Source organism: Carlito syrichta, unplaced genomic scaffold (assembly GCF_000164805.1).
Source record: "Carlito syrichta isolate Samal-C Ts95f unplaced genomic scaffold, Tarsius_syrichta-2.0.1 Scaffold304376, whole genome shotgun sequence".
Classification (NCBI taxonomy): domain Eukaryota; kingdom Metazoa; phylum Chordata; class Mammalia; order Primates; family Tarsiidae; genus Carlito; species Carlito syrichta.
In genome coordinates this window covers 83,020-102,371 of record NW_007248472.1, presented here as the reverse complement: position 1 = coordinate 102,371, position 19,352 = coordinate 83,020, and the positions used below count along the sequence as shown (strand labels likewise).

At 37.3% G+C, this 19,352-nt stretch overlaps 1 protein-coding gene and 1 pseudogene across 1 annotated transcript; both read right to left on the bottom strand.

Moving 5' to 3' along the window:
- Positions 1–4,613: 4,613 nt before the first annotated feature.
- On the bottom strand, positions 4,614–5,598 carry LOC103262186 (olfactory receptor 10A4). The gene has a single exon (XM_008059812.1). The coding sequence runs from the start codon at positions 5,581–5,583 to the stop codon at positions 4,636–4,638; it is 948 nt and encodes a 315-aa protein (XP_008058003.1). The 5' UTR covers positions 5,584–5,598; the 3' UTR covers positions 4,614–4,635.
- A 10,500-nt stretch (positions 5,599–16,098) lies between these two features.
- Positions 16,099–17,065, bottom strand: LOC103262187 (annotated as a pseudogene).
- Between the last annotated feature and the right edge of the window lie 2,287 nt (positions 17,066–19,352).

The window sequence follows — 19,352 nt, the reverse complement described above, 5'->3', positions numbered from 1 at the left end:
TGGTTTACTCTGTTTGTCAATCTCCTATCTTTAGTAGTCTCTACTTTGTCAAATCTGAAGTGCACTGTAGGTGGAGGTGGTCCTTTTTGCAGTTTTGAGATGTACTTAAGGGGAGAGCTGTGATTCAAAATCTGTCTGCAGGTCCTGGTATTCGCTGACAGGCGTGTGGATAATGTGGAACCCACTTCCCACTGCCCTGGAATCTGTCCGTGCAGTGGGGCTGTATGTTTACTCCCTGAAATAAAATGTGGTTAGCAGAGGGGAGAGAATGGAGCAGATAGTGGGTTGAAGAGGGGAGTGGAGAGATAGAGGAGTAAGGGGGGAAACAAACGAGTGTACCAACAAATAGAGAGAGAGGCCTATACTGAAACAGATAGAAACAATAGACCACAGCTACAGTTGAACCAACTCTCATAGAAACAAAAATAAAACATATAGTGATGCTAACATACCAGCTATCCAACCACCTTATTAGTGTGCTGTTCCTCTATACAAAGACATGGTTTACAGACAGAAGAAAAGGAAACGGAAAAGAGAAAAAAGGGAACAATACAGTAGGAATAGAATTAAGTCATTAAACTAATAGAATCAATGAAGGACACTCTGAGACATTTCGTTTAAGTCCAATGTCCTTTCAGGTCTGATTTCTAGTTTTCTTTTCAAGCTGGTAAATTAGTTTGCAGTTAGGGTCAGTTCCCCTGATCTGCTGTGAAGGACAGTTCAGATTAACCTCGGTTCAGAAGTTTGGTCTATGTCTTTATCAAGCTTGTTTCTCCCATTTCGGTGTTGTTACCTTGAATCGCCAGCAGGTGGTGCTATCTCATCTGCTCGCCCCAGAGGGGGTGGGACCGGACAGGAACAAGATGGCTGCCTGCCTCCGAGCAGGCAACAGGATCCCCAGGCCGGGCGGGCAGGACAGTCTCGGACGCAGAAGCGGTGGCAGCAATCCCAGCAGATCTTCCCTGAAGCGGTTTGGTGTGGATCTCCTCGGGCCGGGTTGTGATGAGCTACCCGTCTCAGAGGCCGCGGTGGCGGCGGCGGCGACGGGAGCGCTGGTGGGGGGAGGGGCTGCAGCAGCGGCGGGACAGTGCAATGCAGTAAAACTGTCCAGTCATTGCGATGTTCCAGTGGTGGCGATGGCCGAGCTCTGTCTGAAGAGCAAGCTGCAATGCTGGGGTCCCCAGCCCCCCGGGGTGAGAGTCAGAGACCCACTGCAGATCTCCCTTGCAGAGGGCTTCAGACGCCGGGTTGCCCGGTCGCCATCTTGCCGCCTCAGTCAATTTTTATACTTTTAATACCCACATTTGCATTTATTTAATCATAAATGTAGAATTGTTTTAAATATTGGAAACCTAAAATACTGACGAATCAACATTTCTCTGCAGGGATTATAAGTGGATATATATGAGGGATCTTAGGTAGTTGAGTGTTGAGACTTAATTAGAATTTTTAATTTATTTCCTGAAAAGTCAAATGTATATTAATTTTATTTTTACTATGCCTACCTCACTGTTCTAGAACATGTTTGAGACATAAATATGATATAAAGCCTGTCCTTACAAGAAAACAACATAGTCAAAGAGCAAAGTGGTAGGGCAGAACACAAAAATCCAGGTGTGTGTGTGTGTGTGTGTGTGTGTGTGTGTGTGTGTGTGTTTTCTCTCAGAGAAGAAAATATTATATGATTATCTGATTGAAAGCAAAATAACCCATGCCATGAAAGAGATAGTATTTGAAGTACTTTTTGAAGGATGATCAATCTATGACTAACCTGTGATGTTTGGAATGAACATAATAGTGATAGCATTTTTTAATGGCAAAAACGTATAGTTTTAAGAATAAGTAAGCTTAACTCTTTTTTGTAAAATGATATTTTAAATTATGATCAAGAAAAATAATCATATAGCCCTGGAGAGTTTACTGAAATATATGTCTCATGCACCATTATGGCCCCAAAGCACCAACAACACGCTGGCTAGGTGAGAGCTTTTCGCTGGATTTCCTGGGTATGAAGGATAAGCTTCATTTGATTATTAGGTTTGTGGTTAGTTGAATAGGTAATGCTAGTGATAGTTTCTGAAATTGGAACTCAGTCTACAAAGCAAGTTTAGTGAGAAAAAATGCGTTTGGTTTTTTGATATGAGTTAAATGATTCCTTTGCTGTACCGTTGGGAAATAAATGTGGGCAAGTCTTATGGACAGTTGCAAATGTCTGACTCTCAAGTTCAGGGTTGATGAAGTCCTCTCTTTCCCCCTTTCTCTTACTTCCCCTCTCCTTGATTATAATATAGTTTCATGGGCATATGCCTCTGTTCAAACTCATGTATGTATATATGTATGCATATATATATGTATGTATATGTATATCTGTTTGTATATATACTCAATGTTTATACATACACACACACTCACACACACATAGTTTTTTGTATACCAATTATACTTCAGTAAAGCTGTTTTTTTTTTTTTTAAAGCAACAGAGTGGGAAAAAGCACTAAGATTATTATTTGAAACTTGGTGAACACAATGTTTCTAATAGTTAAGTGCTTATGGAAAAACTCCTTGAAAATTGAGGAGTGATTAGAGATGCAGGAAGGAAACCAGGACAGAGTATTTTTTGGGAAGTAAAAGGTGTAGAAATTTTCTAAAGGAATGCATGAGCAATGTTAAGGGCTATAACAGAGAGGAGCAAAATTAAGATTAAACACTAGTCATTTGGTTTTTGAATATAGACATCATTAATGACTTTGAATGATTGATTTCAATTAAGCAATGGGGCAGAAACTAGATTTCAGTAAGTAAATAGTAAATGTAAAATAAGTTTTCAAGTAGTTGTCTGATGCTAGTGGGTGTGGGCTTTCTTTTGGGAATGATAAAATTGTTCTAAATTTAGGTTGTGGTGAGGGTTACACAACATTGTGAATATGCTAAAAACATTGACTTATAAACTTTAAGTGAGTAAAATTTCTGGTATGTGAGTTACTTCAGTAAAGATGTTAAAAAGTAAGTTTAAGAGTAAATAATAAAAGAAAAATGATCAAGATTGTGATTTATTCTTCTTTTAAGTATTAGGCCAAAAAGAGGGAAAGGTAGAAGTTACAATGGAGACAGAGGAGATACTAGAGAAAACATGACCCATGAGCAGACAAGAGGTTGTAAAATCAAGTACACAAGTAGAGAGGAGAGGCATCACTTCTTAGACTAAAGAGAAGCAGGCATAGATGTGGGCACAGACAAACATATTTTTGGATGTAAGAGTATAAAAAAGTTGCTTAAGTCTAATCATCCCAACATTCTTGAAGTAGAAGTTGCTGTTTTGAAAAAAAGAAGAAAAAGAATGGATCAGGGAAGAATAGCAAAAACTTGAATATCCGTTGAGAAGAATGAGGCATGACCAAGTGTATGACGAGAGCTGAAGGACACCTTGTGTGGGAAATGAAACTGATCCTGGTACCTCCATGGCACACAGACGTAGGGTGGTGTATAGAGTTAGTGCATAAAATGTGCCTGTGCAGTAATACTTTTCCACCTTATGATTATCAATGAATTGTTAGAAGTATGTTTACACAAAATTATGCTGCCTATACCCAAGGCTGCTTTTTACTTTGAGTACAGAGTTGGACCAGGTTCAAAATCACAAAGAGAGGCCGCTGTGTTGGTTGAATGATACACAAACTTGAAAAAGATAACTGATTCCATTCAATGACAATAGAATAACAGAAAAAAAATCTAGTAAACAAAGAATCTTTGGGTTATTTACAGCAGTTTAATATATCCACTTACATATACTTGTCTAAGGAGTTCTTTGTACCCTTTCTGTCAAGCAGTTTTCATACCCTAGGGAAATAACATGAGATTTAAGCAGATGTCAGTGTAGAATAGCCTTTACCTAGCTGAGGCATGGACTGACTGCAGTAGCAGAGGCATAACTCTTCAATTCCTAGCCCTCTAAAACATGTGTGCTTTATAAACCACTGGAGGTTTTAAGTATTTTTTTCTTATTTCTCTTTCTCACTAGAATGCAAATTCTATGAGGCAAGATAATTATCTGTTTTGTTCACCAATGTGTCTTTAGGGCCTAAACAGGGCATGCCATATGCTGAGTGCTGAATAAAAGTTTGTTGAAATTTTGAGTTCAAACTCAAAATTTTTTGGAAAAAAATAAAGATGAAACAAAATGCTACTATTTATTAGCATTGTTATTGTTGTCTTAGTAACTGTGTAAACAAAGACACCTTAGAAATACACAGGTGTGGTTTTGGAGACAGAACAAAGTAAAGCAGAAAATTATAAAATAAAATGGATGAGGAAGTTCAAGAAAGGTTAAAACACAGTTTGTAACCACTGTATTGTAGTGAGGTTATCAACCTTCAGAGGATCCTAATCTATGTAAACTGTATCATCTCCAGAGACATTGATACCGCAGTTCCATAAGACACTCAGACCACTAGAGCACTTTCTTTCATCACCCGTGTTCTTTTTTTTAAGAAATGGATCCTAGTGGATAGTCAAAAATCCTAGTGGGCATACTTAGGTTCTTGGAAAGAGTAGAGACCTAAAACTCATTTGAGTAATTCGTTTTTCATTTCTTTGTCTTTATGTTTTACCCCTTCATTTTCCATCTAAGTCAATCAATCATAGTTTCTCAGGGCCGAGAGTCCTGCGACTGACCCGTCTCAGTGCAGCCTTTACTTCACTATTCCTTAGGCTGTAGATGATAGGGTTCAACATGGGAGTCACCACTGTGTAGGAGAGTGACAGTATCTTCTTGCTCTCAGGAGAGGTGCTGGATCGGGGCCGGAAGTATGTGAGGATGGCTGTGCTATAGAAGAGGGAAACAACCAGGAGGTGGGAGGAACAGGTGGAGAAGGTCTTGCGTTTCCCCTCAGCTGAAGGCATCCTGAAGATAGTGGAGAGGATGCGGACATAGGATCCCAGGATCAGCAAGAAAGGGAAGAGAATAAATAGGACAGTGGCCATCAGAGACTCCAGTTCAAACAGAGAGGTATCAGCACAGACCAGTGCAATTACAGGAGGGCTGTCACAGAAGAAGTGGTTCACCCTGTTGGGGCCACAAAAAGGGAAACTGAAAATCCATGTGGTTTGCATAGTGGCCACTGGAAACCCTGAGAACCAAGAGGCAGCTGCTAGCTGGGCACAGGACCTGCGGCCCATGATGACTGGGTAGCGCAAGGGGTCACAAATGGCCACATAGCGGTCATATGCCATAGTGGCCAGGAGGCAACATTCTGCAGCCCCAAAGAAAAAGAAGAAATACATCTGAGTAGCACAGCCAAGGAAGGAGATGGTTGTGTCTTGAATTATCAGGGTCCCCAGCATCTTGGGGACAATGACTAAGTTAAAACCTATCTCCAGGAAGGACAAATTTCTGAGGAAGAAGTACATGGGACTTTGTAGTGCAGAGTCAACTGTTGTGACCAGGATGATAAGGACATTGCCCATTAAAGTAAGCAGGTGAATGGTCAAGAAAAGGAGAAAAAGTAGAGCCTGTAGCTCTATGGACAGGGCTGAGAAACTCACAAGAACAAATTCATTGACAATTGTCCAGTTCTTCCAGGTCATTCTTCTGCCCAGGATTTCACTAGGCATTTAAAGGCTAGGAAGGTAGGAGAACTCACACATGTTATTTATATCCTTAGAAAGGAAACTTCCAGTGACTTTATTCTTCTCCTTTCTTGTTATAGTTGTTCAGGATCAAACATCTATACTCTCCAAACATTTGACCATTGGATTCATAATTTTTTGGAAGAATTATTATTTTTTTAGACTGAACTGAAACATATCATGTGTATCTGTATATGTTTCTGACTTTTCTTTTCTTTGTAGAGGAGGTCAACATCACAGCTTCACGTTCATGTTTCTACCCTATCTCTCTCCAACAGTCAGTGGTGCTAAGAAAGCCAGGTCAAGCATTTAGGAAGAGAGGGCACCTGCTACATAACAAAAGGTGGCAAGATCAGGCAGGATGTATTTGCTGCAGAACAAAAGTGTGGGAAGATACAATCAAGGAAAGTAAACGAAAAATTACCAAATGATCCCCGGGGACCTAAATATGTCCCAATCTCGAGAAGTCCATATTCAAGAAGATTCCACTATATTGTAGGAATCTCCATTTCTACACTCAGAAAAGTGCAATCTAAATGAGAAAACACTTTACATAGAAACAGTGACTTATCTTGATCCCATGGCTAAATATTATTCATGTAGTTGTATGTATCAAGGTAACATCAGAACTATGGACAGAATCTAGATGTGTTTAGCATAAACTCTTTCATCAGATCTCTTTGTTAACTTATGTTTTGACTCTCAAAAAATTTGAAGTTCACATTTTGCATATAAATAAAATACAACTCAAATATGCAAATATGACTAGTAAGATGAAATCCTATGAAAAAGGGACAAGATTTCATAATTAATATCAATAACTAAGCTTCAAAATCAGTATCCTAAAATTATTTCTTTTGACTGTAAACTTAAATATAGAAATAAATATAAAGCACTTAGCATATTGCTATGCACATTATAAATGCTCAATAAGTGTTAATCATGATAATTATCATGTTATAATGTTAGATCTGCCTTCTAAATTCTTCTTATCCAACTCATTGGCTAAACTCAACTGTAGCCATTACTATTTAATCCCTAAGATAAAATAATAATTTGTTCAAATTATCTCATATAATTTGAATATTTGTTCAAATTATCTCATAATTTGAATAATAATTTATTTAAAAATATTTAAATATTGATTATCAGAAGATCGTTCTATATGACAGGCACTATTTTAGACACTAAAGAGAATACAACAAAATAAGATCTCTGCCCTCATAACAGTCACCTCATAGGGAAGACATTATGAGTTATGCGAGTAGAAGTATAGTCTGTGAGATGATGATAAGAGTGATGGAGAATAAAGTAGTGGAGAAAGAGATAAGCATTTGGGGTGTGGAAAAAAGTCAGGGAAAGCTTCACTAAGAAGATGATATTTGAGTCAAATCCTGAGCAGGTACAAGAGGTAAAATTAGGGTAGTGAAGAAAGGAGGGAAGTAAAGAGAAATGCTATTTTATATTTTTGCTGAGTTACATTCATTTAAAAAAGACTCAACCAGGGCATCCTGTTTTTTATTAAAAACTTCTTCAATACCTCATATATTTTCACAGTAAGATTGAACATTCAGGAAGCATCAAATAACTGTCACACACTATCCTAAGTCTTTTGCATGTATTATCTTATCTAATTCTCACAACAACCCAAAGAAGACTATTATTTGGCCCATTATACAGCCAAGGAGCTGAAACAGAGAAAAACTGAAAACTCAATAGAGAATTTGGATAATTTTTTTTCCAAGAGTAGGCAGCCAGCAAGCGTTGGCATCAGTTTATGCATCCTGGGTGGTATGAGTTCAAGTCAGGGATTTAATCATTAAGTGACACTTTAACTTACTTTTTCAGAATGGGAATAAATCTAAGTTCACAACTGAGGACAAACCAGAGTGCCTGGCATAGGGTGGTAGCATGAGCAAAACAAGATGATCTCTAATCATGGGCAGAGAATTTCAATGCATAGCAACACTGGAGAATTGGTATACCACTTCCACAGTACTTATTTTAGAATAATCATTAATTTTTGTCTCTGTCTCAAACTTTAGATTTCTGATCCTTGATGCTATTCAAATTTGTATCCCAATGACTAGAAAAGTAGATGCGCAGGAAATTGTTATTGAATGAACTAACAGATAATGAAGACAATGTGGGAAGTAATCAGGGAAACCATCTATACAGACATAAGGTAGGTAGAGTGAGCCCCAGTCACAAAGAATTTAGACACAAACGCAAAAGAATATCCTGCAGCCTCATACAGTTGACACTGATTTAAGCAGTGATAAGAGATATAAATTGCACTCGTCATCTTCTTCCACCTCAGACCTCCTCCTTGTATCTACTCCGTGCTAGTAAATGGCATCACCCAAAAGTACAAGCCAGGAACTGGGATATAGTCCTATAATTCATCCCCCATATTGTTTACTTTTACTCCTAAACTCTGATTCAATGTCATCTTCTTCATCTCTATCACCATTGCCTTTAGGTTCTGGCTTTTATTTTGTAGGAACTCACTTTCAGTTTGTTCTTTCCAAAGCATCCTCAGCTTGTATGTGATCTGACAGCAAGTCTGATTAAGTCACTTACCTACTTACTTACAATCACTCCCTACTGCCCCTAGGATAAAGTACAAACCCATTAAGAAGGACTTTTTCTCTGATCTCTGTTTATTTTTTTCCATCTTCAAATCCCCCATGTAGCTGAAGCTATAGCCACACAAACATACTTTATTTTCCTTCCACATGTCTTCTCATCACTCCTTGTACTTGTGCCTGTGACTCTCTTCTGTTGGAATCCTCTCCTTAAAACTATATGTAATATCCTTGTTCTTTTTAGGTTTTAGGTTATTCTTACTTTTTTTACTTCAAATTTTTTACCCATGCTCTATGTTGTTTTTTAAACTGGTATATAATACTTGTATATATTTCAGGGATCCATGCAGTATTTTGATACATGTATACAATGTGTAATAGTCAAATCAGGGTAATTGGGATATCCATCACCTCAAACATTTATCTTTTCTTTGTGTTTGGGAGATCATTATGTTAAGTGAAATAAGCAAGGCACAAATATCACATGTTCTCACTCGTGTGGGAGCCAAAAAAAAGTATAACTTTCTGTTCATTTTGCAAATTCTCTGCTGAAACATCACTTTGTGATGTTTTCCTGTCCTCCTTTTGCAGAATCAAGACATGTTTTCTTTTACTTTCATAACACTTTGTGAAAATCTCTTTTAGAGCACTTTTATAATTGTGTACTTGTACATCTATTTATATTATCTTAATTGTTAACACCATGAGGACAAACCTATTAATTCAGCCTAGTATCTTTTGCATCTAGCAGAGTGCTTAATTCCAAGTGTTTAGTACTTATTGTAGCCTAAGTTGTAACTATTTTTACAGTAGTTTGATGACACAATTGGATCTCTAGCTGAGCCCACAGTCAAGGCAGACCTCTGAGTTTTTCTTTTTTTAAGGTAGTATATTATAGTTTGTCTTCCAAGGTATATTTATTTTATTTTATTTTGTGCTATGTTCTGAGGAATTTTTAAAGTTTATTATAACAGCTTTGTATCACTCAATGTGCCATGGGTGTCCACTTCCCTCATATGTTTAATCAAAATATTTCCTGGGGACAGAGCCAATACCCTGAGGCACAGCATGTAAGCCATATCTTAAAATGGATTGACACCAATTTTTAAACCTTATACTTTGAGGCAAAGTCATCTATTTTTTCTATCAGTGACCTTATATCACTCCAGACACTGGCTGGATATAAAAAAACATTGTTATAGGTACTGTAATCTGGAACATATCTCTTTAATGTGTCAAAAAAGATCTCATGAAATAATTCATCAAATGTCTTAGTGAAGCGCAGATAAATCATATTGACACACATTCTTTAATCTGAGATCTAAAGTCAATTTCCTTGTAAAAGGTTTTTTTGACCATCCTCATCCCCCAACTGGGTATAATTGATTATTCTCATCATAGCATTTTAAAATGCCCTTATTATAATAATGGTTTTATATCTTAGTTATATTTATATATACATACATGTCCTCTCCAGCAAATTGTGTACTCCTTGGAGACACAAACAAAATCATATGCATTGTTATATTCATATTCATTACCTTGGACCACTAAGTAACAATAAATGTTTGTTGAATCACTAATTAACATTTGTTTTAATGACATTAATTAATTGGCCTAGCATACTAATATTTATTTTCAAAAAGCTAATGAGATGCTTTCTCATAAAATTCATTGTGAATCCATTATGTTTAAAGTAATTATCATGTTTTTAAAGTTTCTGAAGAAAATTTTTTAACAATGTTTTAAATTATTGTCTGGTAGGAAAGATGGAAATAAATATATAATTTTAAAATTATACAAGTTTGAATTCTTATTGTCATAATCATTATCATTAATATTACTGTAGTTTCAAAAAGACTCTAAGTCTAATCTTTTGATAAGGCAGTGTTAGATATAAAACAATCCGGTGAAGTGTAGCTGAAACCCATGACAGTTGGAACCAGAGAAAAACTGCTACCCAGCACAGATTGAGCATTATGTGAGGACACACAACCAGATGATGCCAGACACTGACCAACACAGGACAAAAGGCTAGGAAGAAAAAAGTTTTCAGGCCCGAAATTCAGAAGTTATCAAAGAATATTGCTGCATGTTCAGTTTATGAAGCTAAGGGAACTTGCATATACCTAATAGAGTTTTTTGAATTTTAAAGCAGATATGGCTCCCCCCCTTTATTTTCAAGTTGAATTTTACAGGGAAGCACAGTGCTTTTGTTCAAAAGCAGGGGAAGGGCCTTAGAGCTCCACCTGTTTGATTTTCCCTTTTTTCTGTCCCCCTGATTTAGGACTTTGCATCTGCCTCCTTCTCATAGTTTTATTTATTTATTTATTTATTTATTTATTTATTTATTTATTTATTTATTTATTTTTTGAGTCAGAGTCTCACTCTGTCGCCCAGACTGGAGTGCAGTGGCCGCTCCCGGCCACCGCAGCCTCGACCTGCTGGGCTCCAGCGATCCTTCCGAGTAGCCGGAATTACAGGCACGCGCTATCACCCCGGCTAATTTTTTGATTTATTGTAGAAATGAGGTCTCGCTGCCCAGGCGGGTCTCGAACCCGCGGGCTCAGGCAATCCACTCACCTCAGCCTCCCAAAGGTGCGGGATTACAGGCTGAGCCACTGAGCCCGGCCTTCTCATAGTTTTAATTCTAAGTTTTTCTTCATATGTCTTGATCCCTCTCTAATCTTTGCCTTTAGATTTCCTTCTTCTCCTCTTCTCTTCCCTCTTTTTCTCTTCCATAACTTTATTTTTTTCTTCTGCTTATAGGCAGAGGTGCCAAAAAGTGTATCCACATTGTAAGAGATATTATCTATGTATTACTTTTTGAAGTTGAATTAAATTACAGTAGCAATATGTAGTATGATATTCACTCAACTGTGTTTCTGCCATTTTCTTTTAACGCTCCTGCCGGTTGCATGGTGACGCTAACATTTATTTTATTAAGGCCATCTTTTGAGTGAATGTCATACTTTAAAAATGTGTACACATTTTTTTGGCACTGTGTGTATTTTATATTTTTTTCCTACTAAGTAGGGAAGGAATGGTAGAGGGGAAGTTGCAGGGAAGATTTTGAAGAATTGACCTTCCTATGATTTATACATGCATGTAGTTATGATGGCTGCAAGAATGTTATCAGTACAGTTTAATTTAGGTACTATTTTACTACTAGACTTGCAAAGAACAGAATCTTTGATAAGTGTGGTTGTGACTGCCACCATCAAAAAGAGGGAGAGAACCCTACGGGAAAGAAAAAATTATGGGGAAATTGAGCTGAGTTTGCCTGGCCAGCTGCATTTCTCTGTCCAGAGTGTCTCCTTTCAGGGATAATGTCTTGGAGATTCTGTGTTTTGTTTCAGTAAGAAAGAACTAGATAACATACTTAAAAGAACTTTGTGAAGCTACCACATAAATGATAGCTTGAGACCATGTACATAGTTACAATGGCGAGGATTTTGGAGTCGTAAGTTCAAAGTGAATGTTCTGGCTATTATTTATTTATTTTAATGGTGAGACACTGAGCTATTGGCATTAACTGTTCTGAGTTATGGTTTTCTCAACTGTAAAATGATAATTATAATAAATACCCCATCTACCTGACAGGATGGGTGTGAGAGTAAAATGAGATAATATCCATGCAAACACCTTGAGCTTCTAAAATACAATATGTAGCCTAACATTATTTTCCATCCTTTCCCAGGTTATCTAATTTGTCAAGTCCTATAAAACACGTTGTTCTTTACTTGAGACACTTAATCTCTTTTCTTGTCTCTTAAAAATGGATCAAAGAAAACATATTTTCATTCTCTTTTCAAAAAATGTTAAGTCTGTGCCCTATCCTCTCGCCCTTTACTCACCTTCTGCAAGTAACCCCTGTCTGTATAAATTCCAGAGACACCCTGGTCTGTGTCAGTCTAGAGCAGCCTTAGGATATTTCTGAATTAGGATCTTCAGAGAACTTTTAAATTATGGCATTGTCTGTGGAAGTCATTCCAGAGAAGACCTGGGTTGTGTCTGTGTCAGTCGTTTTAAAGGCACTCTGGGCTGAGTGTCTCAGTCCATGCTGGTGAATTTTGTTAGTCTTTGTCACATTCTCCAAGAAGATTTGTCCCAAGACTGTGTCAGTCACCCCAGGTGAATCCTGGGATGTGGTTGGGTCAGTCCCTGTAAAGATGCTCTGAGCTGTACAGCATTCATCATCTAGAGAAGCTGTGAGCTGGGCCTGTGCCCTAGAGGATTCCAGGTAGTGTCTCAGGACTATTTCATTCCCAGTTGTTTACTGTGGGGAAGTTATTCCCCAAATGCTTCCTCTTCCTCAGGTGAAGTTATAGATTCACTTTCTGACATGTGTGAGTTCTGGGTAGTTCCCAGACATGCAAATATTCATGAAGATTCTTCAATCTTATAATTGGAAGAAAGTCTTTACTGCAGCCTTAGCTTTTTCTGCACTTGTGAGGCTACAAGTGCAAAGGGACAAAATTCAGTGGTCTATCTATCCTCCAGTAGTTATACCCAAGAGAAATTAGTAGAGCAAACCAGTATTTTTTTTCCCACATTTCCTCTCACTTTTGATTCTCATTGAACTGTTTCTCAGGAGTATTTCTGACTTGGACTCAGGAGAAGTTTTCAGACATGAGGAAGAAAACCCATTAATCATTGTCTCAACCACGTGGAGAATGTTAATACAAATCATAAATAGTTCGTTGGGGAGGTTGTTAACTCTAGGTTAAGAAAAGGGAAGTCTGACTAACAGTTTCAACATCCTAACCCTTCTGGAATAGAAATTGAAGTTGAGAGAATAAGATGAAGTCAATGTCTTGTGTTAAAAATTTCCCCCAGATAATAAGGGCTTCATCCAAAGATTCAAACGGACGTCTGAATATTTCTCACAGTTTTTTTTTAAGAGATATTTTCTTGCATGTTTCTTACGGAAAGCAGTAACCATATATGACTTGTTAATTATTGTTTGCTTAGTAACTAGCATGGTATCTGCACTTACGTGCTTGGATTTTTCCACAAGGCTTATTTAATATACTGACCTCTGTCTCGCCCTCACCTATATAACCTGAGATTTTCCATTTTGATGGATTAGGATGGCAAGCTCATCTTTCATTTTGTTCCATGGAAATATCCACATTCCCAATAAAAGTGATAATAGAGAGATGACTTAGTGTATGAAAAATAATAGCTGTTCGTTTTTCCCTCTGACAACCCCTTTTCTTGTCTAATATATACTCTAAATCACTATTGGCTCCCATGCTTATTTGGACTTTCAATAAAAGACAGTGTGAGATTAGATATGACCACTTGACATCTCTTTGCCATCTTCCTTTCTTCCTCTCCCTCTCCCTTAGTTCTACTCTCTAGCATTTGGAGAATAGTTGACTGTAACACAGGCTCCAGTGAACAAATGCATGAGATACATTTTAGCTGTTTCTTTACACATCCAAGAAATATTTATTGTATGCTTAACATGTAGCAGGCACTAGGAATTCAATAATAAATTTAATAGACATTGTCCTTGGCTTCATGGACTTACAGTTTAGAGGCAGTGACAAATATCAAAGAACTATATAAAAATGTGAAATTACAGCTGTGATGAATATATCACTAGAAGAAAATGATCTAGCTGTAAAATATTTATTTTCTACTTATGTGTTATTCTGTATTATTTCTTGTAATTAATGTATATCCTTAAGAGATGACTTTGAATATTTGTGTTTTGCATAAGTAAATAGATGCATCAGCAACTTACACTGGTGGGTAAATGTTGAACTTGGAGAGGACACCACACATCGAATGTGTTCTGAATTTAGTGGTCATTACTTTAAATGGTAATTTTTTTATTTGTACAAATGTATGAGGTACATGTGAAATTTTGATATATGTATATACTGCATAGTGATCAAGTCAGGGTGTTTAGCATGTCCATTACATGTGTACAATACATTTTTGTTAGCTATGTTAGCTGTAGTCACACTATCAATAGGTACTTTTTAATCTTGTAGGTTTTTTTTTTCCCTCAAACACTCAGATGATAAAAAGCACCTCTAAAGAAAGGATGTAGTGGACACTGTTGTAATTCCTCCTCAGTCCTCTTGGGTCACTTTTACTGGCTCTGTGCCCCCTTCCTCAACTTCTGCAAGCTTTTCTTAAAAAAATCAAGGTAATAAACACAAACACATTGATCACCTCCAACAGTTTCCTTGTATCTTTGTGTGAGTGTGTTTGTGTTGAGGGGGAGGTGGGGGAGGAAGACAAGAACACAATACGTTTATCTTGTACTTTGTTCTATGGAAATATTTGCAAGATTTATTTGCAAGCTTTTTTTCTAACAGCTTGCACCTGAGGCCTTCAGAAGAATGCCTTTGCACACTGGGGACCTTCTCCAGAAGACAGAGAGAGGTGCCTAGGAATTTTACTTTTTCTTCTTCCCCACCCACAGTCCACCAGTACCCAATGAATGACTGGAGTGGGAGTACAAAAAGCCTCTCCTACGTTCTAATGCAAACAAACTCTGAGGTATATGAATGCTCTAGGGTTCCCTACTGGCACAGGCTGAGTCTGGGATTTCACCTGAAATTGCACCTTTGCTAGCTTCTTCTCCATTCCTACTAGACTTTCCCCACTCAATTAATGGTTTCTCCGTAATAAGTCAATTTTGCCTGAATCCTTGGCTTTCATATCTAATTCGAAGGGAAGCTGGTCTGTGATGAAAGTCTTTGGTCCCAAGGCAAGTTTAATTCCTGTTGGTTGGGGATAGATATTCCTAAAAGGTGGAAGGGCATTCATCACACAGAGATATGAAGACACAACTTTAGGCTTGACTTTCTCTGAAAAAAAAAATCATGTATTTTATACCTCTTTTATAGATCTCCTCCAGGTTTTCAGAACATCTTTACTCTATCATAGGCTAGTCATGCTTCAGGATTAGCCCTCCTCTCTTGAGCAGTGCATATCGCCATATGTAATTCACTGCCAAATCCTATCAATTCATCCTCCAAAAATTATTTTGAGTTAATTTTTAGTTGTACTGCTTCACTCCAGGTAACTATCATTTCTCAGCTTGAGTACCTATTCATTTATTCACCTTTCATATACTATTGAAAAATTAAAGAATGGTTTCATTGTAATGGGAATGTTTTTCTTGGGCATGGCAAACCAGAATAGATAGAATTGTAACTCTCAACAATGAGATAAATGTTCTTAGGCTTTGGCATCAGAAGCCCCCGTGGCTATTTTTCTAGAAAAATTTAAAATTGTGCCTGCACCTAAGACTCCAGGTCCAGAGAGGAATATTCCATGTTTTATGCAGCTTTTGGTTCCACAAGTGACACTGCCTCCAATGACTACCTAGGGACTGCCTCCCAGTTCAGACTGTCACATTCATCCATATTGTCTCAGCGTCAAATAGAGCTGTTCTCATGAAAGCATCTTTGGGATTTTCATTCTATTGTTACTAAGTATTTTAAATATCTAAATGTGGCAACTGCAGCCTCATTGAGCTGCCTGCCTGATTAATGGAGTGAGATTTGCCCAGAGGAAGAGAATTGACAAGATAACTTTTTAAATGTGTTTTATTCTTTTTTATTATGGTGTCTCCATGTTGTAATCAGTAGTGGTTTCATACTGTGCACAATGTATGTCATACAGGAATGTGAATATCTGGAAACACTTGGCCACAGAAGTATAGAATTACCAATTGAACCAAAAGAAAAACAGTGTACGTCTACAATGGGCAGCAGAGAAATTTTTGCAGGTGGTAGTGATAAGTCTCTTTTCTCTCTACTGAGCTTTCCAAAATCCATTTCAGTAACCGAATTTCATCCCAATGGAGATGTGAAAAGAGTTAGAGAGGAATCTCAAATATGAGACTGGTTGCTTCTCATACTATAGAATTTGGTCTCGCTTCATAATGTCTATGGGATACTGTTTCTGTAGCTAGAGCCTTGTGGACAGTCTGACTGAGAGCATTTTTACCTCATTATTTCTTAGACTGTAGATGATAGTGTTGAACAAGGATGTCACAATAGTGTAGGACAATGGCAACGGCTTCTTGTTCTCAGGAGAATTATTGGATTTAGACTGAAACTATGTCAGGTTTAAGGATATATAGAAAAGAGAGACAACAAGGAAGTAGGAGGAGCATGTAATAAAAGCTTTATACTTCCTTTTAGCTGATGGAATCTTGAGGATGGCAGCAGTAATGTGAGCATAGGTGCAGAAGATCAGCAAGCAGGGTATCATGACAACCAGAATGGTTCCAATGATGGTGTAGATCTCAAACAGTGCTGTGTTTGCACAGACCAGCCTTAGCTGTCACAGAAAAAGTGTTTATCTTATTGATACCACAGAATGGAAAGCTGAAGAACCATGTGGTCTGCTCAGTAGCTACAGTAAAGTCTGGAAACAAGGAGGCAACAGCCAATTTAGCACATGACCTTTGGTTCATAATGACTGGGTAATGCAAGGGATTGCAGATGACCTTGTAGTGGTTATATGCCATGGTAGCCAGGAGGAAGCATTCAGACACCCCCCCAAAAGAAGAAAAGGTATATCTGAATTACACAGCCAAGGAAGGAGATGGTTGCGTCCTTTGCAAGCAGGGTCCCCAGCATTTTGGGCACAATAATTAGGTTGAAGCCTATCTCCAGGAAGGACAAGTTTCTGAGGAAGAACACGTGACTGTGCTACATGAGGTTAGTCAAGGTGGCCAGAATAATGAGGTTATTTCTAGTCAGGGTGACTAGGTAGATGACTGGAAAGTTCAGGAAGACCAATGCCTATATTTCAGTAGGTAAGGAAGGGAAACTCATGAAAATAAACTTGCTAATTCTTAACCAGTTTTCTAAAGCCAGAAGTGTGGGCATACATTTCCAGCTGTAGTCAAGGAGAGAGATTCTTGATTGGAAGAGTCAGATTCTGGATTTGCTTTTCAGATTTCTTCTTAGTGTCAGGGAAATAGTCAAGGTAAGGATCTCAGTTGGAAGAAGAATGGCCTTGTATTGTCTAAGAATAAAGACACAATAAAGAATGGCCAGGGCTTAAGTCTAACAGGGACCTGAATCAACCTTTGGAATATTTGATATTTCCCTGTTTACACATTAAGTTAAATGTGTAAACAGAAAGGCCATGCAAAGTCAGAATCATGAGTCCTTGAAGAAGCTACCAAAGGAAAGGACACATTTTGGGAGACAATGATGTTTCTGAAAACATCTAAACTTTTGAAAAAACATGCCTAGTGTTCATAACCTCATTAAAAAATACATACATGTAAATTTATCAAAACTTCAAAAATATATTAATAACTATAATGGAGAATACTGTAGCTAATACTTTTTCTAATTTTCATGAATCTTTCTTACCTGAATAGAATTTGAGAGGTAAGTGAAGGATTATCCTGTATAGAGGACAGTTTACTTATGCATGTTTTTGTCCACTTATATCTTTAGTTTATAAGTAAAGAAATTGATTTCAAAGATTTAAAGAAAGGCAGTTAAGTGGCAGATGTTGCATCCAAACCATATCTGTGGGATTGCAAAGCCCTTCTAATTTCTACAAAACTATGCTTTCGTGAACTGTTCTGCCTTGTCGATGACTAACTCATTAATGCCTAAGATAAGTAAAGCTAAGATTTCTGCAAAATCACAGTGAAAATAAGGGAAAAGATACCCAAGAGAACCAATGTCATTAACACCAAGATGTATAGGATATTTTCTAAACTCAACTTGATCCCAATTTTGAAAAATTTGTTTCTATTCTGTTGTTGATTATCATGAGACTCTTCTTTTTTATTGTGCTTGTAATATGGAATATTGAAGTACAATGGAGAAAATTTGAGATGAATCTGGAAAATAAAATTGGTGGAGAGGCTGGGATAAATAACAAAGAAATTGAACGTGGTTAGGAACCTACCATAAGAAAAATAAAAGTTTAATAATACAAATAAAAGCATTATTGGAGCAGTAAAACCCAGCATTAACATAAAGTAAGGGATCAAAAAGGATATGGTAAATGTTGTGGACATGTTACTAAAATAGACTTTTATTTAATGCTAAGGAATTTGGACTTTGTTTTATAAGTGTAAAGATTCACCTGGATACTTGAAACAGCAGGGTGATGTCATAAAGCTAGGTAGAAAGATTACTATGATATTGTTGAGATAATGTGTAGTATAGGGTGGGATTAGAAGAGGGATCAAAAGCTATTGGCCTGGGATCAAGAAGATCAGGTGGATGTTCATCATTACTATCAATCTTCACTCACAATCCATTTTCAAGCAGCAGATAACATACTGGAAAAAGGCTAAATATTAGAGCTTGGAGAACAATTTGAAATTCAAGGATATATTTAAAACTCTAGAGTATCTATGAAGGTAAAAATATTCTCTTTAAAAATTTTTATTTTAAAGATATGGGGTATGATTCAGGGTTAGGTATACAAATGATCTTTGTACAGGTAAAGTTTGGGCCTCACTTTGGTCCCCACTTCACCGGGTTTGAGATCAGGTTCTCTTATTGATGAAGTGTGCCTCCCCCCTGGCAGTTTCCCACTACTGCCAATCCCTTTCTTATAGTATTATCATAATTTTTCAGGGTCCGCTTGTGAAGAAGAACATATGGTAGTCAGTTCTTTGTTTCTGTGATGTGATAGATCACTGAGTATTATAGACTCTAAGTCCATTCAAGTTGTTATGATGTTCATAATGTTGTCCTTTTTTAAGTCTGCATAATATTCCATTGTATATATGTTCCACATTTTTTTTATCTAGTCCATTTTCGATGGGCAGCATGGTGGGTTCTATGTTTTTGCTATTGTGAATAATGCTGTAGTAGACATGCATGTGCAGGTATCTTTTTCATAGAGTGATTTGAGTTCCTTTGGGTATATTCCCAGAAGAGGGGTTGCTGGATCAATTTTTAGATCTTTTAGAATTTACCACACTGTAGAAGTGTTCCCTTTGCCCCACATCCTCTCCAGCATCTGTTGTTTTTTGAGTTGTTGATGATGACCACCTTGACTGGAGTTAGGTGGTATCTCAGCGTGGTTTTAATTTGCATTTCTTTGATGACTAGTGAGGCTGAGGATTTTTTCATGTATCTGTTGGCTACTCAGATGTCTTCTTTTGAGAAGTGTCTA

What these genes read in the sequence shown, in the direction of transcription:
- LOC103262186 (XM_008059812.1), bottom strand. Translation starts at nt 5,583, where the DNA reads ATGACCTGGAAGAACTGGACAATTGTCAATGAATTTGTTCTTGTGAGT.